This window comes from Malaclemys terrapin, chromosome 9 (assembly GCF_027887155.1).
Source record: "Malaclemys terrapin pileata isolate rMalTer1 chromosome 9, rMalTer1.hap1, whole genome shotgun sequence".
NCBI lineage: Eukaryota > Metazoa > Chordata > Testudines > Emydidae > Malaclemys > Malaclemys terrapin.
The window spans coordinates 56730147-56757892 of NC_071513.1; the positions used below are offsets into that span (position 1 = coordinate 56730147).

At 41.9% G+C, this 27746-nt stretch overlaps 1 protein-coding gene across 3 annotated transcripts in view; it reads right to left on the minus strand.

Moving 5' to 3' along the window:
• PCCB (propionyl-CoA carboxylase subunit beta) overlaps positions 1 to 27746 on the minus strand; it is a 65385-nt gene that overhangs the window by 32099 nt on the left and 5540 nt on the right. For all 3 annotated transcript variants that reach the window (XM_054039945.1, XM_054039946.1, XM_054039947.1), the window contains exons 2-6: positions 23873 to 23992; positions 20101 to 20169; positions 11855 to 11911; positions 9795 to 9908; positions 4886 to 4996 (exon numbers count right to left, since the gene is read on the minus strand). In XM_054039945.1, coding sequence (XP_053895920.1) covers positions 4886 to 4996; positions 9795 to 9908; positions 11855 to 11911; positions 20101 to 20169; positions 23873 to 23992 — 471 coding nt within the window. The remainder of the gene's footprint in view (positions 1 to 4885; positions 4997 to 9794; positions 9909 to 11854; positions 11912 to 20100; positions 20170 to 23872; positions 23993 to 27746) is intronic.

Here is a 27746-nt window from a genome sequence, read left to right on the forward strand (position 1 = left end):
AAAGGTGAAACACAGAAGAAATTTCTTCAAGGACCCATTTTTTTTTTTTAAGAGTCAAAATTAATTAAGCAACATATTTAGTTGAAAATCCCCAGAAAATGTAATAATTTCCCACAGATTGTGTGTTGTTAATTTGGATAGGGTCCTCTGCATTCTTCATTAAAGACAGAGAATGAAGCCTGAGACTGAATCCCTGGCGTTAAGTGAAAAACAAAACCCAATCCTAATCCAAAGGCACTTCAGTGTCTCTACAGTTTTGGCATTTCCCCACATCTTTTATTTTTGATTTAATGACCTGTCTACACAATTTCTTTCTCAACTTATGCAGAAAAATAATTTGGGACAAAAGTTCATTCTGGTTTACACACAATTGCATCAACAGTGCAATTATTTTATATCCCAAACTAAGCAAAATAAAAAGTTGTCAGTAATAGACTAGATTTTGGAACAGTAAAATACCTGCTTTTTCTGTGCAAGCCACACAAAAGTTTCAACTAGGAAAACTGCCTAATTCTGTGTATGTGTATAGCCAGCTTCAATATGTCTCTTGTATAGTCAAATGCACAAAGCACACCAATGGAAGGGACATGGCCCTGGCCCTCCCCAGATAAGGTGGGAAGGGATGGGATGGGGAGAGTGTGGGGGTCCTGGGCTAGGGTCATGTGGGGAGTGGTCATAGGGGTTACTCCCAGCTTCTCCCCCCCAAAAAAGTTTCCCCACCAGTTGCTGTCCCGGCTCGTCAGGGTAAGCAGCTGGCCTGCCAGGACACACTGTTTACTTAGGTTTACCTCTGTGCCTGCGGACGCTCAAAGTAAACAAACCATTTCGGCCCACCAGTGGCTTATCCTGATGGCCCAGGAGCCAAAGTTTGCTGACCCCTGAATTATAAGGTCGGCTTATGAACGGGTTATAAAAATTTTTCCATTTTTACTTATCCATCTTTAGGGGGTTGGCTTATAAACTAACCGGCTTATGATCAAGTATATACGGTACATTTTTTCTTTAATATCTTTCAGTTACTAGTGATCTTAGATGTAACCAACTCCCATAATAAGTGTCTGTGTGCAGCCCTTTACAGGGTCAAAATTCTGCTTCTGGAAACACTGAGGAAAGCTTGGGAGATCATCTCTCTCCTTCCCCACCTCCTGCAACCCAACCCCAGCAGACCCCACCCAAATAGTTGCCGCTTCCCTGGCCTTGTTTCAGTCAGTGAGTTGTCACCAGCCTGAGAAGATTCCATATCAAGCAGCCCCTGAAACAAGGAGATGGATCAGATCTTCAAAATCTAACTGGGAGGCCGTGATTACCCTCAAAGGCAGGTCTGATTTCAGTGTCATCGAGTCATATGAGGTTTGTGCCTTTTTTTGCCTTTTTGTAATACAGTAACGCCTCATTTAATGTTGTAGTTATGTTCCTGAAAAATGCGACTTTAAGCGAAATGATGTTAAGCAAATCCAATTTCCCCATAAGAATTAATGTAAATGGGGGGTTAAGTTCAAGCAGGCAGCTAAATGACGTTATAAGGAATATTGCACAACTTTAATCGAGCATGTTCTCGAATAGATCAGCAATGTAACAACGAAACAACGTTAACTGGGACGATGTTAAGTGAGGCGTTACTGTATATGATGGAAACTTGGAAGTTTTTTAAAGTTGCTTCTTCTTGTTTTTTTTATGTAAAAATACTCAGGACTTGTTTCCCTTAGAAGAATAGGTACAACTGATTGAGAGGGGAAATTATTGTTATTTAGACTGTTTAAAACTCTGAATTATATAGCTATTTTAGCGGAAAAAACAACTATTTGAGAGAAAAAGCTTTCTTTGTTTAAGATTCAGCATCCCAACCCCTTTATTTAAGGGCTGCGAAAGCTCTCAATCTACATCCAACAGACCAAAGGAAGATAGTATATTTCCAATGCAAAAAATAAGCATAAAACTGCTTTTTGGGGAAAATATTCAAGTGTTCTTTATTTAAAATATGGCTTAAAATATGGCCATTGCTAGCAGCTCTTATATGAATGAAGTTTCTGTAGGGGATTCTAGTTCCTACGGGTTCCAAAGATGAAAGCACATCCATGATTCTAAATCTAGATGAGATTGCTCCATGTTATCAACAGATGCTGCATTCCACTGCGGTGCTCTTTTGGGGTGCCTAAGACCGTGATTAACTTTGTTACCCCTCTGCCTCCAACGTGAGACTTGATGGTGCTTAACTGGGTGTCAGCTGCCTGACAACACCCTGCTAGCCACCCAAGCAATGTCCTCAGGGCAATGCTAGCCCTCACTTTTCTTTGCAGGTTAACAGTCGGTGCATCCCAGTCCCTGAGCTCCTTTGAAACATTCCCCTGTGATATCCAGCCCATTAGTGGCTACTCACAGAAATACCAGGTTTGCTATTCATAGGGGACAGTATACATGCCAGGTTGTTTGATTCACGGACAATCAGCTCCCATATAACATCACAGCTCTGAGATGTATTTGTTTTCACTATAAATCTAAGTTTGTCACAAAAGGCTACGATTTATGAGATCGTAAAGATACTGAAGCAGAAGGATGACATATAAAACAAAATCAATACATGCTTTTTAGAGACTAAATTTTAACATGCTAACCATCTGTCCAAAAGCAGTCTCATCTTGATGAATGATGAACCAAAGAAGGGTAATGTAATTAATGCAAATCAACGGGGCTTATGGAAAACCGATCCTGTCAAACTAACTTGACATCTTTTTTTTATGAAGTTACATGTTTGGTTGATAAAGATAAAAGCATTGACGTAATATACTTAGCTTTGTGCAAGGCATTTGACTAGGTACTGCATGGCATTTTGATTAAAAAATGAACATGGTACATATTAAAAATGATTATAAACTGATTAACTGACAGGTCTCAAAATTTAATTGTAAATGGGGAACTGTCATCAAGCTGGGTATATTTTCAATGGGGTCCCACAAGGATTGGTCCTTGGCACTACACTATTTAGCATTTAAAATCAATGAACTGGAAGAAAATATCATTCACTGATAAAGTTTACAGATGAGACAGAAATTGGAGGAGTGGTAAATAATGAAGAGGGCAGGTCACTGACAGAGTTTGATCTGGATCGCTTGGTAAACTGGGCGCAAACAATATGCATTTTATTACGACTTAATATAAATGTACAGTAGAACCTCAGTTACGAGCACCTCGGGAATGGAGGTTGTTCGTACTCTGAAAAAAACGTTATGGTGATTCTTTCAAAAGTTTACAACTGAACATTGACTTAATACAGCATTGAAACTTTACTATTCAGAAGAAAAATGCTGCTTTTAACCATCTTATTTTAAATCAAGTAAGTGCAGGAATAGTTTCATTTCCTTGTCAAATATATTTTTTTAATTTAATCCTTTTATTTTTTTTTTTAGTAGTTTACATTTAACACAGTACTGTATTTTTTTTTTTTTTTTTGGTTTCTATTGCTGCTGATTGTGCACTTCCAGTTCCAAATGAGGTGTGTGGTTGACTGGTTCAGTTTGTTACTCTGAGGTTCTACTGTATATATTTAGGAACAAAGACTACAAGCCACACTTACAGGATGGGGGATGCTATCCTGGGAAGAAGTGACTCAAACAGATTTGGAGGTCCTGGTGGATAATCAGCTGAACATGAGTTCCCAGTGTGATGCTGTGACCAAACATCTAATAAGGCCCTGGGATATATAAACAGAGAAAACTTGAATAGGACTAGAGAGATTATTTTATCTCTGTATTTGGACTGGTTCACGCTGGAATACTGTGTCCAATTCAGGTGTCCACAATTCAAGAAGGATATTGATAAATTGGAAAAGCTTCAGAGAAGACCCACGAGAATGATTAAAGGATTAGAAAACCTGCCTTCTAATGATGGACTCAAAGAGCTCAATCTATTTAGCTTAACAAAGAGAAGGTGAAGGGGTGACTTGATTACAGTCTATATCTACAAGAAGAATAAATATTTCATGATGGGCTCTTCAGTCTAGCAGAGAAAGGTCTAACACGATCCAGTGACTGGAAGTTGAAGCTAGAGAAATTCAGATCGGAAACAAGAAGTATATTTTTAAAGTTGACAGTAATTAATCATGGGAACAATTTACCAAGGGTCATCGTGGATTCTCCATCACTAACAATTTTTAAATTAAAATTGGATGTTTATCTAAAAGATCTGCTGTAGGAATTATTTTGGGGAAGTTCTATGGCCTGTTCTATACACGAGGTCCCAACTAGGTGATCACAATGGTACCTTTGGCCTTAGAAGCTATGAATCTCACCCAAAACTTGCTTGCAATGTTTCCAACTAAGGCTGGTTGGGATCCCATTTTCATGATTGTAATCAAACTGATTACTTTCTCAGGTGCAGGATAAATGGTTGTCTTTTTGCCTTTCCCTCCCAACATCATTGTTTGTCCCAAGTCAAGATGACCTTTGTGGTTTATTCACTGGTGTGCTGACTGCATAGTGACTTCACATCCTCATGATAACTTTGTATGCAAATGGGGCTTCCATTGTGTTGGCTTACAATGCTTAATTTACATGTGAACCAGGGCAGACAAGTGAATATATCCTTTGACTGGCAGAAACCTTTTGTCAACTCTGCCTTGATTCAGACATTGAGGAACATATTTTATATATTTTTTCCAAACACACACATCCCTTCTTACACAGTATTTGTACATACATTTCACAATGCTATTAATGACCTGTGTAATTGTGACTTTTATTAAAAACCTCACATGACAGTCTTTATGGACAAATACTATGAAAGCAGTGTACTAGGTGTAGTGAATTTGTCAGGCTTGTTAGGAGTTGCTGTTACAGAACAGTGAACCCTTTGCCAGTTGGCATTGAGGGGTTCTTAGGGTCACACTTACCTTCACCATGAATGTGAAATCTGTTAAAGCAGGCGAGTAGACTGCTCCACCAGCACAGGGACCCATGATGAGGGAGATCTGTGGGACTACTCCTGAGCACAGAACATTTCTCTGCAAGAGAAAAGAAGCAACCAATTATAATAAAAATCTCCTGATTCATAAATCCCTAAAAAAGCTTCTAATAGTCACATGTCAAAGGGAAGGAAAAAGAAAGTCATAACATTTAGAAAGATTCCACAAGAATACCCAATGATAGGCAGGAGAGGAACATATATTTTCTCAAATACACTAAATTTTACAATAAAGAAATGACAAGGGAGAAGCAGACAGCCTTTCTGGATGTGAGGAATGGCTAAAGAGTTTTCTGTGCCATCCTTTCTTTTAATTCTGTCTCCTTGGAATGCAGGATCCACACACCTGTATTCTGGACAAAGCTCAACCCCTCATTATAGGACCAGCTGTTTTAGTCACTAGCAACCTTCCCACACTGACAACCGCTCCCTCCACCACCACCGTACTGGCATCAATCCCTCCACCACATAAGCCAAAACTTGTCACCTCCTCAAAAAGCATCAGCAATATTTTCATAGTGGTATGGGGCACTAGCTGGGCTCTGCTGAAACACTTTCAGCAGAAACCCTTTGGGTTTCCACATTTCTCATTATTTGCATGAGCACTAAAAGCCTAAAATCGAATGGGCATACGAGGTCTGCAGGAGGAGGCCCAGCTCTGAGACACCGTATGAGGCCTTTCAAAGCATGGCTCCTATCCTATAGTAAGTCTATTGAAGGGCTGGATGAGTGGATTATACTGGGTGGGGTATAGTGGCAGTAGACAGTGGAAAGCAATGTATGTATGTGGGTGGCCCAGGCTGTAGCCGCAGGTAACAGAAAAAGGAGGAAAAATAAAACAAAAAGAGGACACACTGAATCCTGCCACTCTAAGGCTACATCTACACTACACACCACTATCAGCAGAGTGTAGGGTATTTGTGGCTATATGCTGCAGTGAAAAGAAGGCTGCATCCACACTACCGTGTGTCAGTGAAGAGCTCTGGCAGAGGGGAGGCAGAAGGGAAAGGCTTCAGCAGTTCCCCACTGCCAGAGCCTTTTCCCGCTGCCTCTCCCTATCTAGGACATTTCCCTTGCGGCAAGTCTTTCCCTGTGGTGGGGAAATGCTCCAGCGGAGGGGAGATACCAGAGTCGTTCCCCCTGGAGGAGAAGGGCTACAGCAGTGGGGAGTTGGCAGAGCCTTTCCCACCAATGGCAATTCTTATGGTCTTAGAAATAGAGATGTGCACTAATTCTGGATCCAGGGCAATCAGGAATCTCAGTGTGTCAGTGGTTTTAGTTACATTCAAATTCCTGTACTGATCATGGATTTAACACTGATAACTTATTGTTGATGGCAGCATTCATGCCTATCCAGAATAGGACATATCATGAGCTGCTCTTATACTTTTCAATACTCAGATGGGCACTGTGGATTACGATTAGTATTTGCAATCGCATGTTGAATTGTGTTAGGACAAGCTGTTCTTTCTACACAATCCCATTGTATGCAGTAATTTCATCTTGATAGTAATTTTATGTTCAATGGTATCTGGTTCGATGGTACATAGCAATTTCATTTCTATAGTGGTGGTACATTCAATGGTTTCATGTTCAACTCAGATACCACTAAAAACAATGAGGAGTCCTTGAGGCACCTTAGAGACTAACAAATTTATTTGAGCATAAGCTTTTGTGGGCTAGAACCCACTTCATCAGATGCATGGAGTGGAAAAATACAGGAGCAGCTATAAATACATGAAAGGACGGGAGTTGCCTTACCAAGTGTAAGGTCAGTCTAACGAGATAATTAACTAACAGCAGGATACCAAGGGAGGAATAATAACTTTTGAAGTGGTAACGAGAGTGGCCCATTTCTTTCTTTTTTTTTTTTTTTAATTAATGGAGATATCCTATCTCCTAGAACTGGAAGGGACCTTGAAAGGTCATCAAGTCCAGCCCCCTGCCTTCACTAGCAGGACCAAGTACCAATTTTGCCCCAGATCCCTAGGTGGCCCCCTCAAGGATTGAACTCACAACCCTGGGTTTAGCAGGCCAATGCTCAAACCACTGAGCTATCCCTCCCCCCGAGCACCCTACGGAACGGCCAGGGGACGGGACGCCATGCAGAACGGGGCACCCCACAGAACAGGCGGGGGATGGGATGCCATGCAGAACGGGGCACCCCATGGAACAGGCCCGGGACAGTTGACCAAAAAATATGGAGATATACCTATCTTATAGAACTGGAAGGGACCCTGAAAGGTCATCGAGTCCAGCCCCCTGCAAGAAGGTGCGAGTAACAGTAGGGGGAAATTAGTATTGGGGAAATTAGGTTTAGGTTTTGTAATGACTCAACCACTCCCAGTCTTTATTCAGGCCTAATCTGATGGTATCCAGTTTGCAAATTAATTCCAGTTTTGCAGTTTCACGTTGGAGTCTGTTTTTGAAACTTTTTTGTTGAAGAATTGCAACTTTTAGGTCTGTTATTGAGTGATACCACTGAATATAAAGAGGTACTTTCTCAAGCTGCATTTTGTGTTTCTCATTTGAACTTGTCAGGTATTTTCAGATGTGGGCAGTACTTGCATCATATTTACTTCAAACTCCTCTTATAGAATTGTAGAACTGGAAAGGACCTCGAGAGGTCATCTAGTCCAGTCCCTTGCACTCATGGCAGTACTAAGTATTATCTATAACATTTGTGACAGGCGTTTGTCTAGCCTGCCCTTAAAAACCTCCAATGATGGAGATTCCACAATCTCCGTAGGCAATTTATTCCAGTGCTTAACCACGCTGACAGTTAGGAAGTTTTTCCTAATGTCCAACCTGAACCTCCCTTTGCTGCAATTTAAGCCCATTGCTTCTTGTCCTATCCTCAGAGGTTAAGAAGAACAATTATTTCCCCTCCTCTGTGTAACAACCTTTTATGTACTTGAAAACTGTTATGTCCCCTCTCAGTCTTCTCTTTTCCAGACTAAATAAACTCAATTTTTTTAATCTTCCCTCATAGGTCATGTTTTCTAGACCTTTTATCATTTTTGTTCTTCTCTGGACTTAATCCAATTTGTCTACATCTTTCCTGAAATGTGACACTCAGAACTGGACACAATACTCCAGTTGAGGCGTAAGTAGCACTGAGTAGAAAAGAAGAATTACTTCTTGTGTCTTGCAACACTCCTGCTGATACATCCCAGAATGATGTTTGCTTTTTTTATTTTGCGAAGGTGTTATACTGTTGACTCATATTTAGCTTGTGATCCACTATGACACCCAGATCCTTTTCTGCAGTACTTCTTCCTATGAAGTCATTTCCCGTTTTGTATGTGTGCAACTGATTGTTCCTTCCTAAATGGAGCACTTTGCATTTGTCCTTACTGAATTTCATCCTATTTACTTCAGACCATTTCTCAGTTTGTCCAGTTCATTTTGAATTTTAATCCTATCTGCCAAAGCACTTGCAACCCCTCCTAGCTTGGTATTGTCTGCAAACTTTATAAGTGTACTCTCCATGCCATTATCTAAATCACTGATGAAGATTTAGATGAACAAAATTGGACCCAGGACTGATACCTCTGGGACCCCACTTGATATGCCCTTCCAGCTTGACTGTGAACAACTGATGATACTCTCTGGGAACCGTCCTCCAACCAGTTATGCACCCACCTTATAGTAGCTCCATCTAGGTAGTATTTTCCTAGTTTATTTATGAGAGGGTCATGTGAGACAGCATCAGAAGCCTTACTAAAGTCAAGATATACAACATCTACTGCTTCACCCAATCCAGAAAGGCTTGTTACCCTGTCAAAGAAAGCTATTAGGTTGGTTTGATATGACTTGTTCTTGACAAAGCCATGCCGACTGTTAATTATCATCTCATCTTCTAGGTGTCTGCAAATTGATTGCTTGATTATTTGCTCCATTATCTTTCTGAGCACTGAAGTTAAGCTGACTGGTCTCTAATTTCCCGGGTTGTCCTTATTCCCCTCTTTATAGATTGGTACTATATTTGGCCTTTTCCAGTCCTCTGGAATCTCTCCTGTCTTCTATGACTTTTCAAAGATAATTGCTAATGGCTTAAATATCATCTCAGTCAGCTCCTTGAGTATTCTAGGATGTATTTCATCAGGTCCTGGTGACTTGAAGACATCTAACTTGTCTATGTAATTTTTAACTTGTTCTTTCCCTATTTTAGCCTCTGATCCTACCTCATTTTCACTGGCATTCACTTTGTTAGACATCAAATCACTCATAATCTTTTTGGTAAAAACTGAAACAAAAAAGTCATTTAGCACTTCTGCCATTTTCACATTTTCAGTTATTGTTCCCCCCCCCCCCCCCTCATTGAGTACGGTGCCTACCCTGACCTCGGTCTTCCTCTTGGTTCTAATATATTGTAGAATGTCTCTTCCTGCATCTCTTTGCTTTTACCGTTTACAGAGGCACTTGAAAGAGTGTCTGCTATAAGATGCTCCTTGCCACATTTGTATTCAATAACTATGAACAAGAAGAAACTGACTAGATTCCAGGTCAGAGGTGAGGATGTGCACAATGATGATTAGGGAGTGTCATGCACTGCCAAGCTAGGGAACAAAGCCTTAACAGCTAGGCTAGCTCCACCTGTATGATACAAGGAAGCAGAGATCCAGGAGTAGATCTCATTTAAAGAAAGTTCTGCTTTTCGGACCTACATTCCAGCATATACATGGGAATCTAGACCTTAATGTGACTCAGAAGGTATTTTATTATATTTAGTAAATTGTCCCTTCCTCTCTTCTAATTTAAAAATCCATTGTATAATAATAACAAATCTTATATAGTGTTTTTCATCAGTAGATCTCATCTAATAGGCCACTTACCAAGAAGATATCAGCATAGCCAGCCAAAGACTCTACTCCTTCCTGGATACGGGCTCCTCCAGAGTCATTCAACCCAATTACAGGAGCCCCAACCATGACAGCCTGATCCATGATCTGGAGATAAACACACAAACTGCTGATTAGACAAGATGAACAATCACTACCAGCCCAGCTCAAGCTGAAAATCGCCACAAGTAAATTAAACTTACTATTGTGCCTTTGCCCCACCAAAATCTCCAACAAAATAAAATTACTACATATTCCACACAAAAATTATGAATTTACAAAGGGAACTGCCCAAAAGTCAGGGAATGCCACAATTAAAGTCACGTGTGTAACCTTAACTCTGCCCTTTGGTGTATGGATTATCATAGTATTCAATTACATGATCAGTTACAACCTTTGGTCTCGTTCTGTATGCAAATTAAATGGTTCACATTCAGTGAGTCAGTGGTTCAATATTTTTATCCTCAGTGTTCATGAGAGTCCCCTGCCTCACAGTGCATCATCCAACCCGGGCTGAATGCAAGCGCCCCCTGCCTTATCTTCTACGTACACACTGCCTTGCAGTGCTCACTGCCCAGCCTATGCAATAAATATGGCACGATCATGTAATTAGGCCCCATGTTGTAAACACACACAAGGGAGAAGTGAATAATAAATTTTAACTATATTAAGAACTGACCAGGAAAAGAAATAATGTACAAAAATAGAAGATGACAAGGGCTGAATAAGAGCAGTGATGTATTCTTCTGGGCCAGTTGATTCCCAAAGCACTGTCAGCAACTTTCAACTTGCTAACAACATACAGCAGAGTCCAAGCCAGGTGGATTTGATTTCAATCAAATTGATTTAAACCATGATTTAAATCGTTAGTCAGGAAGACTAATTTAATCATGGTTTTCTACATAAAAGTGCATTCTTGTTGGTTGTTATAACCTTAATACATATTCTTTACAACTCAGAGATAGATCTAGGTTTCATTTTTAGAAGATACACACTATACATTTTTAAACAGTGATTTATTTTGAAAACTTTTCAGATTAGTTTTACAGCTATATCAGAAAATGAATGATTGTTTGGTTATTTCATTTACCAAAGGTAATTGAAGCAGATATTTATGAAGTCATTCGAAGGTGAGCTATCTCCAATTCAATTCAATCATTAATATTTGGAGGATTTTCTTGCCATGCTGTATTAGGAGGAGAACATCACCAGACAGACATTTAAATTGTTTTATTTAACTAAAACAACGTTATGTATTCTGGATTTTTTTCTTCAACAGCAAACATATAATATTTTAACAAAACAAGCACATGTCCCTCGCTTCTCACATTTATCTCCAGACTTCTTCTCCTTGTCCAGATCTATTCTGCCCCCAACAATCTTCTATTCATTGAAACTTTTTGAAACTTTGCACTTTTAGAGAGAGGTAAGGGATTGACTCTGTGTACACAAATTTGCAGAGGGACAATAGAGTTGAGGTCTGTTATTTCTCACCTCTATATATTATTTATTTATTTTAAAACATTTTTGCTGTTAACAACCATGTTACCTCTGAAAACACAAATCCACAGTTTGAGAACTAAGCATCTCTGATGGTATCTTCTAGACTGAGCATTGAGTCCCATTGGGTAGATAGAAAGATTAACCTAAATAATCTATACAGAAGCCTGTGGAACCCCATAAGATTGGGTACCTAATCCATGAACTATTGGAACTCATTTACAAAACTTTTCTTAAACATTACTTGAATATATTGTCTCATACTATAGAATCAGAATTTATATTCCCTATTCCATGATGAGATATCTTTGAACTATAATGTATCTTAATTAAAACTATCTTTAGATAAAATTCTTTTTGAAGAAAAAAATATCAAAAATCCGATTTAAATTAAAAAAAAAAATCGGTCTTTTTTTCATTTTATTTTTTTTAAAACTTTGATTTTTATCCACCCTTGTCCAAGCCATTCTCAGATCTGGTTACTCAAGGCAGTAGCACAACATATTGCCAGAGAGGCACTGGCAACTTGCTCTTTTTTCCTCTAAAATGTTTACCTTGCAGATCTTTTGGGCGTGAGCACCAGACAAACTCCCTCCAAATACAGTAAAATCCTGGAAGAAAAACAAATTTTAAAATTGCGCCTAGAAACAGTTCAATTGCCAAATAAAATTATATCCTTGCATTAGTCTTTTCTAGATAGTGTTGGGGTCATACACTTGAGACCTGATCCTCTTTCTCAGTTACATTGGTATAAATCAGTAGTAACTCCAGTAGAGTTACTCTGGCATAGAACTAATGTGAGATCAGAATCTGACCTTGCATTCTGAGATTTATGCAGCCTAGACTGACCTCTGTTTTCTAGAATGAGGATACCCCTAGAAAGCAATTCTCAAATCAACCTGAAAACTTGCCTCACCCTGATGTGAACTGTTGCTACTGAACAGTAAACTTTAATTCTGTCAGGACAAGTCTATAGGCGACTGCTCCAGTTCTGCCGCTCCCGTGTACAGTGTCTTCCCAACAGCCAGCAGAAGCAGCAGTGTTACTTGACATAAGCTAGTTAGTTTCCCACTCCCCACCTGAGCTATGGAGACAGTCTGAGCCAGATTATCACAGGCACAATCCTATACTGCTGCTAGGTGTGAGAGATGAGTTGAGCAAGGATCTCATCTTTGACTTCACTCCCTGTAACAGCATCAAGGATCACACTTGTGTTGCTCATGAAGAAAGGGTTTCCCCAAGCCTAGAAAGTTCAGTAAAAATGACTACCTGCACGTCAGTTTCAGAGGGACGTAACTAGAGTTTCAGGCCCCAAGACATGATGCAAAAGCAAACTCTTCACCCCCCTCCCCATCCCACTGTATTTCCACCCGTGTTTCCCCTCCCATTCTATTTTATTTTGCTTTCCCATCTCCATTCCTCATCACCTTGATTATTAATCAGGCTCTTGGTTTTCCTCAAAAATACAACTTTTTGCACATCAGACATCTATTTTGTGTGTATTATACCATTAAACGTTACATTAAAAATAATTTATGAATGTACTGTGTCTCCCTTGCTTTTATTTTCTCTCCCATTCAACAAGAGTATCTTTTCCTCTTTTACTATCATTGTCTGTATTACAGTAGCATCTCGAGACCCCAGCTGTGATCAGGACCTTATTGCACTAGGAAACAGCAAGATGTAAACACACATAGCAAGATATGGCCCCGGCCCCAAAGAGCTTACAACCTAAATAAGACAAGTCAAACGAAGTGGGAAAGGGAAAACAGAGGCACAGAGAGAAGTGACTTGCCCAAGCTCGCACAGTAATGACTCTTCTGGCTAAGGTAATTATCACAGGGTGACTGAGCCCCATTAATGGAGAGGGTCTCAGTCCTCTTCTGACTGAACAGGTGCACCCTGGCTGGTCCTGGTTAGGTGGAGGGACAGCACCTGGGAACAGGAGCTACATAAGGAGGCTTGGGAGCTAGGAAAAAGGAGAGACCAAACAGAAGCAGGGAGGCATGGACAGCACAAGATGGAGACTCTGGAGCCAGAAGTGTGGCAGGGAGCTGGGAAACAACCCAGGATGGACATGAGTCTTATTTAGCCCAGGGCAGGCAGCCATTGGTTGTGTTATTGCTTCATTTGAACCTTTGGATGCCATTAGAGCACAATGGGGATAAACCCAGGATCGCTCAGTTTAAAGGAAGATTGAGAGTGAAAAAGGATGCTGAGACAGAGCTGTCTGAGTTACAAGATGGGAATTCACTACTAATGTCTTTGAGACATGTATAATAATCAACTACCCCATGACAAAGGTGTTCTGAGCCCGAGAGTGTTTTGGAGAAGTACCAGGAGGGACCCTGGGGGAGGGACTGAGGCTGGGAGCCTGCAGGGCAACTTCCTGTCACGGGGGGATACCCAAGGAAGGCCTGGCCTGTTACAGTGATAGTTTATCTTTACTGTCAAATATAGACATCAATTAAGGTTTAGTCAATGCTTTTATAACTAGATTAAGACTTCTTGTGATAATTGGGCCTACAAATTTACCCTAATTGTGAGATTAGCTGTGAAAAGTGAGTGTAAATTCACGAGATGTCACAATCACTTATCACAACAAACGTTGATGGGAAAAGGTGCAAAAGCGAGACAGAAAGACTGCATTAATCTAGACAAAAAGGCCTCATGATATAACTCAAGGACTGTGTTGACACCATGATTGGTTAAACAAGAAAAGTGTGGAACCAAAAATTAATGAGCCAAAATGGGTGTCGAAAACTAGGTTGAATATGTTGACGTCACTAGGCATCACCCTAGGTAACTCGGGAGGGTGGAAGGCCACTAAGTGTCAATGAAGACCTTCCTGCACTAGACCTAAGTGAACCAAACTCTATCCTTCCATGTTTAAACTCTAATCAATCTCAAAAGCCAGGTGCAATTGGAATATGTAAGCAACCAGTTATCTGTGTGCAACCCCCTGCTCAAGCGGTAATAATGAGGCCTGCATGTTTCTGGCTGAAGGGAAATAGGACAAGATAACGGTTTAAAGAAGTTACTAACAAGCTAGGCTTATAGAAGCCAAGAATGACTTAACTGCTTAAATGTAATCGTTATTTGCTTAGTAACTATTACCAGGGACGGGAGGGGTAGAGGGAGGAATGGGGGGGGGGAGAAAGGGAGGGCTAGAGGGGAAAGGGGGGGGGTGAGGCTTAACTGCAAAATGTATAAAAGAAGAAAAACTGTTTCTGTTAGTGTGCTTGATCTGAGACGTGCCTGTCTCCTAGCACCGCTTTGGGATCCCAAATAAACTTTGTTTGCTTCTCCCCCTGATGTGTTTATTGGCGCGAAGCACACCGGGCAACAAACCCCGCTGTTGCTTTGCCTCGGGCACTCTGTGCTGGCAACAAATAGGTGGACAAAATAATGAGGAGAACGGGATATTTTGCCCTTTGGGGGTTTTTTAAAGAAAGAGGCTTTGGGGAGAAAAACTAGCTACTGGAGCGAGCTTCACCATTATGGCTGCCACCTCCACCATTTATTGGGACTCTGGATTTTTTTTGTCCCAAGTTTGAAAAGTGTCTGACCAGACCAAAAGAACCCAAATGACTTTGCCACCCCTCCAGCTCCAGCTGAATCCCAAACACCATCTGGGATGTGCAACTGTTTCCCTATTCCATGTGTTCTCCCCCCACCCCACCCCCAACCTTATTTTTTCTTCTTTCCTGGCCGTCTCTTTAGTCCCTCTGTCTAGTAAGAATCTAATAAGACTATATTTTGCAATACTGCTGTAAGCCTGTGACCTGGAAGAGGCAACTAAAAGCAATGCCCTAAAAACCTCGATGCTGGTTCAAGTTTGCCAAGTTTTGGGGTGGCTTTTAAGAACCTGTGCTGTGCCTGTGTTTTTTCAGCAGTAAGATTGCAACTAAGAGTCAACTCCAGAGACAGACGCTGAAATTCTCTATCTTTACTATTCTCTCTTTCTTTTGTACGTTCGCCTTGTTTTGTCTTCTAAGGACACTAGAAGGTTTTAAAAAACCCGAACTTTAAAACAATTGTTAAAAGGATATTTAATGGTGTATTTGCCATGGTAATAAGCAGGCTGAGGTCTCTTTATACCAAACCCTGAACTTTGTTTGACACACTTTAATGCTGGACAGTGAGTGGCTTATGTTAGCACCTTTGTCTCTTTGGGCCCCTTTATTCCATCTAAATTAATACAACATGTTTGCTGTCCCTGAGTAAGCCTAAAGGATTAAATACATGCTGAGAAGGTTTCAAAGTTAGTTTAAAAGAAAAGCTTGTTTAAAATCCTTAAATGTGTTAAGTTATTTAAAATAAGCCTTCAAAGTAAGCTGTTAATGTTTTTAACTTAAAAAAATTGTTTTAAATTGTTAATTGTTTTAAAGGTTCAGTTTTTTTTTTTTAAATATTTTAACAAATGTTTTGTTTTGGTTTTTTTCTTTTCTTTTAAAGTTTGTTGTTCCTGTCATTAGTAATAATTTAGAAGGTTTAATAAAAAGATATTTTTAAGAGGGGGGAAAAAAAGTGGCAAAAATGAAGTTTTAAATATTAAAGATTAAGTTGCTAAAGCAGCCCTTTACTAAAACAACTTCAAGGGTAACCCTCCTTCTCCCCATTGTTAACAAAACGCCATCTGCATTAATTGTAAATTAAATTTCAAACCACCACAACCAAGGACTATTGCAGCACCAAACCTTTTTGTGACTGGTTTTTGGTTTAGCAATTTGCTATATTTTTCCCCTGTTTTGTTTTTGATGTCAATAACTGTAGCTGTTTTGTGCACGTAACACAGCACAGGGCTAGTATTGCAGGTTATATCTCCATTATAGGCTGAGGTGCTACAATGGCCATGTTGTTCTCACAAATGTTGGTGGCGAAACAGATGGGTAAGGTCTGTAACAGACTAAAAAGCTGGAGAATTTGTACCTCCTTTGGGTGTTGCAAATAGTTCATGAATGCAAAAGTGGTTCCAAAGAAAATCATTTTGTTGCTTCTTTTTAAAGAAGGCAACACACTTAGCTGAAAATGTCATCAGGGCTAAAAATTTTCTCCGAGTAAGCTATTTTAACCATTAGATGCATAAAATTTTCAGTTTGTGTAAATGTACAGGTTTAACTATGTAAGCAGTGCAAAACAAAATCATGGGGAGGGGTTTCATCTTTACCCATCCTGGATGTACAGCCAAGGAAATAATAAAAACTGGTTTGTTCTCAAATATCTTACAAACATATAACAGGAGCAGTTTTAAGTTTTGTTTTTAGAGACAAAGTGAGCTGTAAGCTCTTAAACGCTGTTAACATTTAAAAGTCTTATCTGTATTTTTTGTAATATTTAATCAAGTAAAATTTCTAAATCCCAGTTTTGGAATAAGAAATTTGCAAATGGTAAAATAGAACTACATATACTCTATCATAAGCTGGTTCGTTTATAAGCCAACCCCCCCAAGATGGATAAGTAAAAATGGAAAATTTGTATTACCCGTTCATAAGCCGACCCTATAATTCAGGGGTCAGCAAACTTTGGTTCCCGGGCCATCAGGATAAGCCGCTGGTGGGCCGAGATGGTTTGTTTACCTCGAGCATCCACAGGCACAGAGGTAAACCTAAGTAAACAGTGTCCCGGCCAGTGGTGTAGCCAGGTTTTACCAGCAGGGGGAGCTAACACATTAAAAAAAAGCGCTGAAGCAGCGAAGAGAAAAAAAAAAAAAAAGAAAAACCCAAGTCTTGCTGCTCAAGACTGAAGGACTTGCCGCCAAACACCCGGAGTGGCTGAAGGACCGGCTACCGAATTGCTGCCGAAGACCCGGACTGCTGGGGTGAGTGTACAAATTAAAAAGGTGCCACTTTTGGGGAAGGTGCTCAGTGGGGAGCGGCCACTCCCCCCCCCCAGCTATGCTACTGGTCCCGGGGCGCCAGCTGCTTACCCTGACGGGCCGGGAAAGCAACTGGTGGGGAAATTTTTTGGCAGGGCAGAAGCTGTGAGTCAGGGGAGTAACCCCTGTGACCATCCCCCACATGACCCCACCCCTACCCCAGGACCCTCACACTCTTCCCATCCCATCCCTTCCCACCTTATCTGGGGAGGGCCAGGGGAGGATGTCTCTGACCTGGCTGGAGCTGCTCCTGCAGGCTGGGCAGCGCGACCTCAGCCTGCTCCGGCGGGCCAGACCGGGCAGTGCGGCTGCAGCAGGTTCCAGCAGGCTGGGCTGGGCAGCGCGGCCGCAGCGTGCTGGGGGGGGGGGCGGGGCTGAACGGCATGGCTGCAGCCTGCCAGCCCCGGAGCTGCTTCGGAGGCAGGGGGGAGAGCAGCGTGGCCTGAAGCGGAGAGACTCTGGCTCTGCCTCTTCCCTTCTGTCTCTGCCAGCTGTGCTGTCTCTCCTTGCTCCCTCTGTTGGGGGGGGGGGGGGGGGAAGGGGCTGTGTCCCATCTCTCCCTCTCTATACCGTTCATAAGCCAACCCCCTTCTCTGGTGCTTCCCTTTTTTACTAAAAAAATTCAGCTTATGAACGAGTATATACGGTAAGTACCTTTTTCTTTTCCTTTTTTCTACATGCTTAAAATGAAATCAGGATTTTATTTTTGTAATTATAATTTTATGAACCAATGTCTGATCCTAGGCAAAACTGGTTCATAAAAGAGAGGGATTATTTTGTGATACATAATTCACCCTAATTGCGAGCTCAACTGTGAAAAGTGAGTGTAAATTCATAAAATGTCACAATAAACTATTACAACAAATACTGATGGGAAAAAGGTGCAAAAGGTGAGACAGAAAGACCGCATTATTCAAAATAAAAAGGCCTACTGATAAATTCAAGGATTGTGTTAAGATCATGGTTGGTAAATAAAAAAAGTGTAGAACCAAAAAATCTATGAGCCAAAATGGGTCTGTACGCCTGTGATCAGAAAGGGGCAAATAAAAGCTCGATGCTGGTACAAATTTGTCAGGTCTCAGAGTGGCTTATAAGACCATGTGCTGTGCCTATGTTTTTGCAGCAGTAAGTTGCAAACAAGAGTCAACTCACTCCAAAGACCAAAGCTGCAATTTTCTATCTTTGCTTCTCTTTTCTCGCCCCTCTTGTGGGTGCTTGTCTTGTTTTGTCTTCTTAGGAAATGAGATTGGACTTTAACAGTAGTAGCAGCAACTTCAGCCCATTTCAACTAACTTCTTCTCTTGGACCCAAAAGGACAGTTATTACCATTTTAAATAGCATTTAAGACATTATCAAACAAAGGGGTTTCTTCTTTCTAAAAACTCTCCAGATAAAGGGAAAGGGAAAAGGGGATGCTGCTAAAATAAAAACCTTATTTAATACTTCACATTTTAAATGCTTTAACTGTTTACAGGTTAAAAGGATTTTAATATAGTGTGTTTACATTGATACAAAGCGGGTTGAAGTCTCTGTATACCAAACCCTGAACTTTGTTTAACACTGTTTAATGTTGGGCAGTAACTGGGTTATGTTAACACCTTTGACTCTTTGGGCCCCTTTATTCCATTTAAATTAATACAATAGATTCCACTAAGACAAGATGCTGCCTACGAGGTTTCCTTAGGACTGCCTTGAAGAATCTCAGGACATGAGGGTGTGCCATGAAGTCTGAGAAGAAAGTAGCACTAAGAACTGCTGCAAAAACTATGAGGGAAAAAAAATCAAAACACTGCCTCAGGCTTGGTCTACACTACCCCCCCCAATTCGAACTAAGGTACGCAACTTCAGCTACGTGAATAACGTAGCTGAAGTCGAAGTACCTTAGTTCGAACTTACCTTGGTCCACACGCGGCAGGCAGGCTCCCCCGTCGACTCCGCGGTACTCCTCTCGCCGAGCTGGAGTACCGTAGTCGACGGCGAGCACTTCCGGGTTCGACTTATCGCGTCCAGACTAGACGCGATAAGTCGAACCCAGAACTTCGATTTCCAGCCGTCGAACTACCTGGTAAGTGTAGCCAAGGCCTCAGAGGCCAAAAGCTGGTATTTTATACCTAAATAAAAAAATATTTTCAAGGAAAAATCCAAATATTCCATCTACTGTAGTCCCTTTAACAAATTTTGTTGTTCTAACTGGAAAAGCAATCAAGTTTGCCTGAGCATCCTCAATCCCAAATTCCAGCTATTACACAAACACAAGGCCTGATCCTGCAATCAGATTTGAGCAGGAAGACTGCAGTGATTCACTGTGCCCCACTGATTTCGCAGGGCTCCATGAAGGTTTAGCGGTCCATCCAAACAGATCCCATTGCAGGATCAGTGTCAAATCCTGCACATGCCACTAGCCCACCATGCTCTGCTCAATCATTTGATCACGAATTAATGCCTTGATTACTGAAACTCCCAACTCAAGTCATCTCAAAACTCCAGTCTGCTAAAGTATCACCATCAAGCCTTTTTACCCATTGGTGAGAACAGTTCCCTCATCCTGAAAGATTCCCATTAGCTCTCTGTCCTCTATAAACATCAGTCTCCTCATCTTCTAGGCCAAATTCTCACCACTCATGTTCCTGATCTTATCTCTCACACAGTGGAGTTTATCAACACTGCGAGCCTCTCCTTGCCTAACCGCCCCCTCACCCATTGCTACACATTGTTAGAACATTTCTGTTACCCTGCTGCCACGTGTCGCAAAATGTTGTGCATTAACACACTGTTATTATGTTGGAACAATATTAACTCGAGGGACAATTTACATAATTTAGATATGCTAAAAGACAAACAATTTAGACAAAATGTACAAAAGATTAGCAAATTTGAAAGGTCAAGCTCACAACATGTAACTGACACAAAGCAAAAGAATACCTGACTGAAGACATAAGCCAGTCTCCCATTAATCCAGCCCTGGCCAGTTACCACACTGTCTCCAGGATACTGCATGAAAGAGCAAAGGACACATAGGTCAGAACAGTAATAAGTTCATTAAAAAAATGATGTTAACATCTTCTGAATTCACAGTCAAAATATTTGTTAATCTGGGAATGGGGCTGTCTCTTCCTCTGTGTTTGTGCTGGGCACTAACATCCCCCAATCCTGATAAGGACATTTGGAGTTCTACTATAATATAAATAAAACTTAATCCGGAAAAAATGTTGAGAACTTGTAGTTTTATTTAAACTTCAAAAAAGTTAACGTGTTAAGGTGACACTGAAAAAAAACCCTAACATTAGAACGTAAGGAAACATAGTTATGGGCACATTGTGACCCTAGGAGCTCATCAGTGCCAATTGGCTGAGGGACCACCATACTGTAACCCATATCAGATCTGATGCACTCATTTTCCTCAACACACTGTTGTCATGACATGTATCTAAAAGGTGTCACATAAGGTACCATACATAAACTGGCCACATCCTGAAAATCACTGTGTGATGCATGTACAGGTTGTTTTCAAAAGATGATATATGTATGCTGGAAATATTTTCTTAAATAGATTTGGGAGGTAGTATTTACGTCATACGCTTACTCTAGACAAAGGAATGGGATTCACCTATCTGATTGGTGGGATTTCTGGCAGAGGACAATGAAAGAACATTTACATATATGTTTAAAAAGCTATCAAGCTTTTTTCCCTTGCTTGGTGTGACTTAAATCTTTGTTCTTCGCTAATAAACTTCTTCTTCTATTACAAAATCATCTCAGCACTGGGTATTGAAGTCAGGGTTAACCTAACAGCTGGCGTGTGCTCTGTCTCTTTGGAGGCAGCAAACCTAATCATTTCTGAAAGTGTCCAGTGAGAGGGACTGGACACTGCAGGAAGATGTCTTGGCAGCACTCAGGAACTGGGGCTCTCGGATAGTTATCTGCAAGGCAAGGTTTAGATTGGCTGAGTCTTGAAGAGTTTGCTAGCAACGCAGACAAACTGGTGTGGCTGGGAGCTGAGACACAGTTTAGCAACACAAAGCACTCACTCGCTGAGGCAGAAGGGTTACGCAACGGCTCACAGTTCTAGGTGCCTTAAGCTGGATGTCACATACACAAACCATCTTAACTTTGCCCAGGACCCAGGGAGACATTTTGATGATGGACAGCAGACTGTGGGTTTGCAGATTTTAAATCCACCTATTTGCACAGTCTGTCTGTGGAGTAAAGGAACTACAGAGTACAGCCTTTAGGCATTACTGCACTATATTTAATAAACACTAACTAATGGTTATTATATAAATGCCACATACTCCCTTTGGTCTCTTGCATAAACCTTCCACTGACATGGTAATCTGTTGTGGACCGAGGGAAGTACCCAGTCCTAAATTCATACCCCAGACCATAATTAAGTACACACCACATAATGAGTTTGACACCGTTGCTCTAATACCAGGGTGGATTGATCTAAATCAGGGTTGGGCAAATTTTTGGCCCGAGGGCCACATCTGGGTGGGGAAATTGCATGCAGGGCCATGAACATAGGGCTGGCACAGGGGGTTGGGATGCGGGAGGGAGTGTGGTGTGCAAGAAGGGGCTCAGGGCAAGGGGTTAGGGTGGAGGAGGGGTGCGAGGTGCAGGAGGGGGCTCAGGGCAGGGGGTTGTTGGGGTGTGGAGTGTGGCAGAGGGCTCAGGGCAGGGGGCTGGGGTGCAGGAGGGGGTGCAGAGTGCGGCAGGGGGCTCAGGGCAGGGAGCTGGGGTTCAGGAGGGAGCTCAAGGCAGGGGATTAGGGGGTTATGGCCAGGGGGTTGAGATGCAGGAGGAGGTTTGGAGTGTGGCAGGGGGCTCAAGGCAGGGGGTTAGGGGGCTATGGCCAGGGGGTTGGGAAGTGGGGTGTAGGAGGGGTTCGGGCTCCGGCCCGGCGCCACTTACCTGGAGTGGCTCTGGGGTGGCAGCAGCGTGCAGGCAGGCTGACTGCCTGCCCTGGCCCCAAGTCCCTACGGTCCCTGGGGGAGGGGGAGAGGGCCCCGTGTGCTGCCCTCGCCTGCGGGTACCTCCTCTGAAGCTCCCATTGGCCGCTGTTCCCTTTTCCTGGCCAATGGGAGCTGCGAGAGGGAGAGGGCAGGAGAATAGTTTGCTCAGCCCTGATCTAAATCAAAGTGATATAAATCACCAATTGTAATCACACTTTAAATCAGCAAATCTTGATCTAAATAATAGATTTCAATCTTGGTTTGCATTTCTATTTTTTAGTTATTCTCCTACAGAGAAGTTGATTCTCTGCACCTGCCGAAGAGGCTACTGCTGTGAAAAGCTGGTTTAGCACTTCAACAAACTCCAGTTCAACGTGCTAAGTTGGTGGCTTCCACCAGGGCTAGCTCTTTGACTTTCTTTAAAACACTTGTAGCAAACATGTACTTTTAATTTTTTTAAATTTATTTCATATACACCACAACATACACTATTTCACATATCTGACAAGTGCATACATTGAATTGGACACTTTCCATTTTGTCATATTTTCATTCACCAACCACTCACCACAGTAATTACCAGGGTTTACATGCACATTTCATAGATTTTAAGGCCACAAAGGACCATTATGACCTGACCTGCAAAACAGACCAGATTTCATCAAACCCAATATAAATGCAAAAGTTTGTTCGCCTATGTTTCTGTTTCTAATGTAACCAATTGCCAGGGCTCTAACCACTGAGGTTTGAGGAGCTGCTAAATATGAAGTTGAGACAACATTCAAGAGGTTATTTGAGCAAACAGGTATCCTTCAAAAAATGTAAAATCAACGTAAGTGAAGCCAACAGAAAGGAGCATAACTATAGCAGGTAAAATGGAAATTAGGAATGCAAAGAGGGAATCTGAAAAGCAACCAAACACATAAAGACAAATACCAAGAAACTCTTTGCAAAGTCTATCAGAAGCAGAAAGCCTGTTTGAGAATAGGTGGGTTAGCTAGAGCAGTGGTTCTCAACCAGGGGTACACAGAGGTCTTCCAGGGGGTACATCAACTCATCTAGGTATTTGCATAGTTTTAAAGCAGGTTACATAAAAAGCATTAGTGAAGTCAGTACCAACTACAATTTCATACAATGACTTGTTTATACTGCTCTACATACTATAAACTGAAATGCAAGTACAATATTTATATTCCAATCAATTTATTTTACAATTATATGGTAAAAATGAGAAAGTAAGCAATTTTTCAGTAACAGTGTGCTGTGACACTTTTGTATGTTTATGTCTGATTTTGTAAGTTTTTAACTGAGGTGAAACTTGGGGTATGCAAAATAAATCAGGCTCCTGAAAGGGGTACAGTAGTCTGGAAAGGTTGAGAGCCACTGGGCTAGAGCACAGAATCCTAAGAACCATAGAACTGTAGGACTGAAAGGGAGCTTGATAGGTCATCTACTCCAGTCCTCTACACTGAGGCAGGACTATGTATTATCTAAAACACTCCTGATAGGCGTTGTCTGACCTGTTCTTAAAACCTCCAATGACAGAGATCCCACAATCTCCCTAGGTAATTTGTTCCAGTGCTTATCTACCTTTACATTTAGGAAGTTTTCCTAATGTCTAACCTAAATCTCCCTTGCTGCAACTGAAGCCCTTTAATTCTTGTCCTGCCCTCACTAGATAAGAAGAACAATTTATCACCATAAGGACTAAAAGGCACAAGAGAGATACTGAACAGAAATACCTTATTCTGATCAGACTCCATCCCAAAGTCTGCACATCTGTGTTCCACGAACATGTCATACTCAACAAAACTGCCAGGGTCCAGCAACAGAAGAATTCGCTCCCTTGCTGTCAGCTTTCCCTGAAATGCAGCAAACAACATTTAACAGGACCATCATTTGGTTAAAAATCCTGCAAGGCATAACTTAATACCACTAAAAGAAAACACGTGGGGATTAATATTTATCAAAGAGTCCAGAAGCATCCCCATATTTGTTTCACTAAGCAGGTGCCTCACCCCTTCCCCACAATATTTAAAATAAGGAAAGTAATCACAATATCAGTTAAGGCAAACACAATGCAAAATAAACTGGAAACAGAAAACAGACAGCTGGAAAGCAAATCCCATTATCACTAGAGGGAACATCAGGACAGAGGTGGTGCTCCCTGAGAGGTCTTGTTAAAAAGCTGCGTGGTATGGTGACTGTTTTTGTTTACTCTGAGCAGTTTATTTTGATGTTAGGATTATTTTTCTAATGGAAGAAAGCACATGGAAGGAATCATTTCACAACTAACTCATTTCAAACCATTTATCACAATTATAACAATGTTGTGCAAACAAACAAAAGAGGAAAACAAAAAAACAGAGAGAAAGAATTGGATGGCTCATCTCTGCATTTCAGACAGACCTTTACTCTTTATCTCTCTCCTTCTTTTGGCATTAGTATATTCAAAGCATTTGACATGCTGGTAGAGTCCAATAAGCTGTTCAGGTCTACTGAGATCCGTTGCTCAGTAACAATGCCAGGTACTTATCAATTATTGTGAAGCTCTTACCCCTCCCCTCCCCCCCCAAAATGCCAAGGCCAAGGTTTTCCAAAACAGAAGTGTGAAGGGTGTTCCTGGCCCTTCATGGTACCCTCCTGGAGGCCCTAATGTCCCAGGGAGGAGCAGTGAAGGTGGGTCCCCTGGTTCTGCCTAGAATGGCTGTTTCTATGCAGCCTATCAGAGCCCAGCAGGCTAAGGTAAGTGCTGCAGGGCCTAAGCAAGTCAGTTCCAGGCTAGGGCAAGAAAGGGTGCTCTGCTCTGGTTAAAGGAACTTGATGGGCAGCATTTGTTAAACCTAGGAGCAAGAGAACCTAAGAGCTCTAGCCCTAAGTTAATGACTAGAGGTAAAAGAGACCAGTTGGGAAAAAGCCCAGGGAATGTAGCAGCAACCAATTAAAGGAAGCAGTATGTGACTGCTGTTTATAGGGTCCCTGGGTTGGACAAGGAGTAGTGAGTGGGTGGTCCAACTGGCTATTGGGAAAATGGCCTAAACGCTGAGAAGGGGACTGTCATAACTATAAAGGGAAGGGTAACAGCTGTCCTGTGTACAGTACTATAAAATCCCTCCTGGCCAGAGACTCCAAAATCCTTTTCCCTGTAAAGGGTTAAGAAGCTCAGGTAACCTGGCTGGCATCTGACCTAAAGGACCAATAAGGGGACAAGATACTTTCAAATCTTGGGGGGGGGAAGGCTTTTGTTTGTGTTCTTTGTTTGGGAGTGTGTTCGTTCTCGGGACTGAGAGGGACCAGACATCAATCCAGGTTCTCCACATCTTTCTAAACAAGTCTCTCCTATTTCAAACTTGTAAGTAAATAGCCAGGCAAGGCGTGTTAGTTTTCCTTTGTTTTCTCAACTTGTAAATGTACCTTTTACTAGAGTGTTTATCTTTGTTTGCTGTACTTTGAACCTGAGACTAGAGGGGAGTCCTCTGAGCTCTTTAAGTTTGATTACCCTGTAAGGTTAATTTCCATACTGATTTTACAGAGATGATTTTTACCTTTTTCTTTAATTAAAAGCTTTCTTTTTAGAACCTGATTGATTTTTCCTTGTTTTAAGATCCAAGGGGTTTGGAACTTGATTCACCAGGAGTTGGTGGGAGGAAGGAAGGGGGATGGTTAATTTCTCCCTGTTGTAGATCCCAGGGGGGTTGGAACTGTATTCACCAGGAGTTGGTGGGAGGAAGGAGGGGGAATGGTTAATTTCTCCTTGTCTTAAAATCCAAGGGGTTTGGATCTGTATTCACCAGGGAATTGGTGAAGGTTTTTCAAGGCTTCCCAGGGAGGGAAAATTGATGGTGGCAGCGGAACCAGAGCTAAGCTGGTAGTTAAGCTTAGAAGTTTTCATGCAGGCCCCTACATTTGTACCCTAATGTTCAAAGTGGGGATCCAGCCTTGACAGGGACAAAGCTTTTTCAGAAGCCTGGGGGAAGGGTGGGATTTAAAGGGCCCAGAGACAGGGCTGAAGACCCTGGTGAGGGATGACAGTTTGAACTCTTTGCTACCCTGGAAGGAGTTCCTTCATTATGACTGTGTGACTTGGCTGGAGGGCTGAACTGCTAGAGATGTGCCTAGCAAAGCTGACAACCTACAGGGACCACCAGGAGCAGGAAAAGACCTGCACTACCAGATGCAGAGGCAGGAGGCACTCAAGAGGTGTCCCCTGTTACGAGGACCCTAAAGTTAGTCTCCTACTTTTGTAACTTTGCTCCTAAACAAGTGACTGATTTTTTTTTTAAATCAAAAGTGCTAAGCACCCAGCAGCTGCAGATTTTTTAAAATCTTTGCCCCAAAGTATTAGCATAAAGGGACACTACATGGGCTTGTCTACACTTACAATGATGCGGTAGCGCTTAGTGAAGATGCTACCTATGATAACGGGAGAGCTTCTCCCATCAGTGTAGGTACTCCACCTCCCCAAGAGGCGGTAGCTATATCGATGGGAGAAGTCCTCCCATCAATATAGCTCTGTCTACCTGGGCGTTACGTCAGTATAACTGTGTCACTCAGAGATGTGGATTTTCTACATCCCTGAGTCATGCAGTTATACCGAGATAAGTTTGTAGTGTAGACAGAGCCATCCCTTGAGTAGGGTGAATCGGCGTGACCTCTCTGGGCCCTGCGGGACGGTGCAATTGGCCGGTGTGGTAGGTCCCGGAAGAGACAAATCTGTCACTTCCGCCCTGGGCCCTGCACCCCTCTCGGGGCAGCCCTGAGTGTAGACCAGGGCTTTCACCTTTGATTTCTTAAATTGATACATGAAAAATCATGTGAACTTTCAAAATAGTATTTCATGTTGTTGACTCTTTAAACTACTAGTCTAGATCGTTCTTTCCCAGAGATAAGCAAAGCAAATGGGTTTCTCAGTTTTGGTGTCAGGGTAAAGGGATAACATGGAGGTACTCAGCAAAGTCTGCCCCGGCCAGAGCAGGTGTTATCCAGAGCCAAAAGGACTGGGCTCTCGGCACTGCATGCCCTGAAAAAGCCAGCCATTCCCTGGAGAGTAGGGGCTGCCCTGGAGGAACCAATGCCAGCAGGAAAGGCTGGAGGGCAGTGTAAGAACAGAACAGAAGCACAGCATGACTAGCTAGATCCTCTGAGGAGGAAAATCAGAGGATTTATCAAAGCAAAGTCTGGGACAAGATTGGTACCAATTAGTATCGTCCAAGTGTCAGTGTGACCTGAATTAGCCTCCTGGAAAGTTAAATAAACCTACATTCTTGGAGCTAGTCTTTCTAAGGCCTGCAAGAAAGTACAGCTAACTAATGGGGTGAGGGAAGGACAATCCTTGTGATTTGTTCTGACTAGATAAAAATACAGACGTAACTTGCAAGAACCCATCTCTGAAATCAAGCAGCAACTGTCTGTGAGCAAAAAGGAATAGGCGTAGGGCTTCTATGGGTAGCATTCCCTGGTTCCACAGTGGGTGCCTATTATTAACATTTTATCCCTTGTTGGGTCTGAAGGCCTCCCCTCCCCTCCAATCAACTCAACAGTACACAAGATAGCGGGGACAAGTCAATGTACAGGAATTACCAAGGTATTTCCCTCTTCTCCATTGCCGAGAAGATT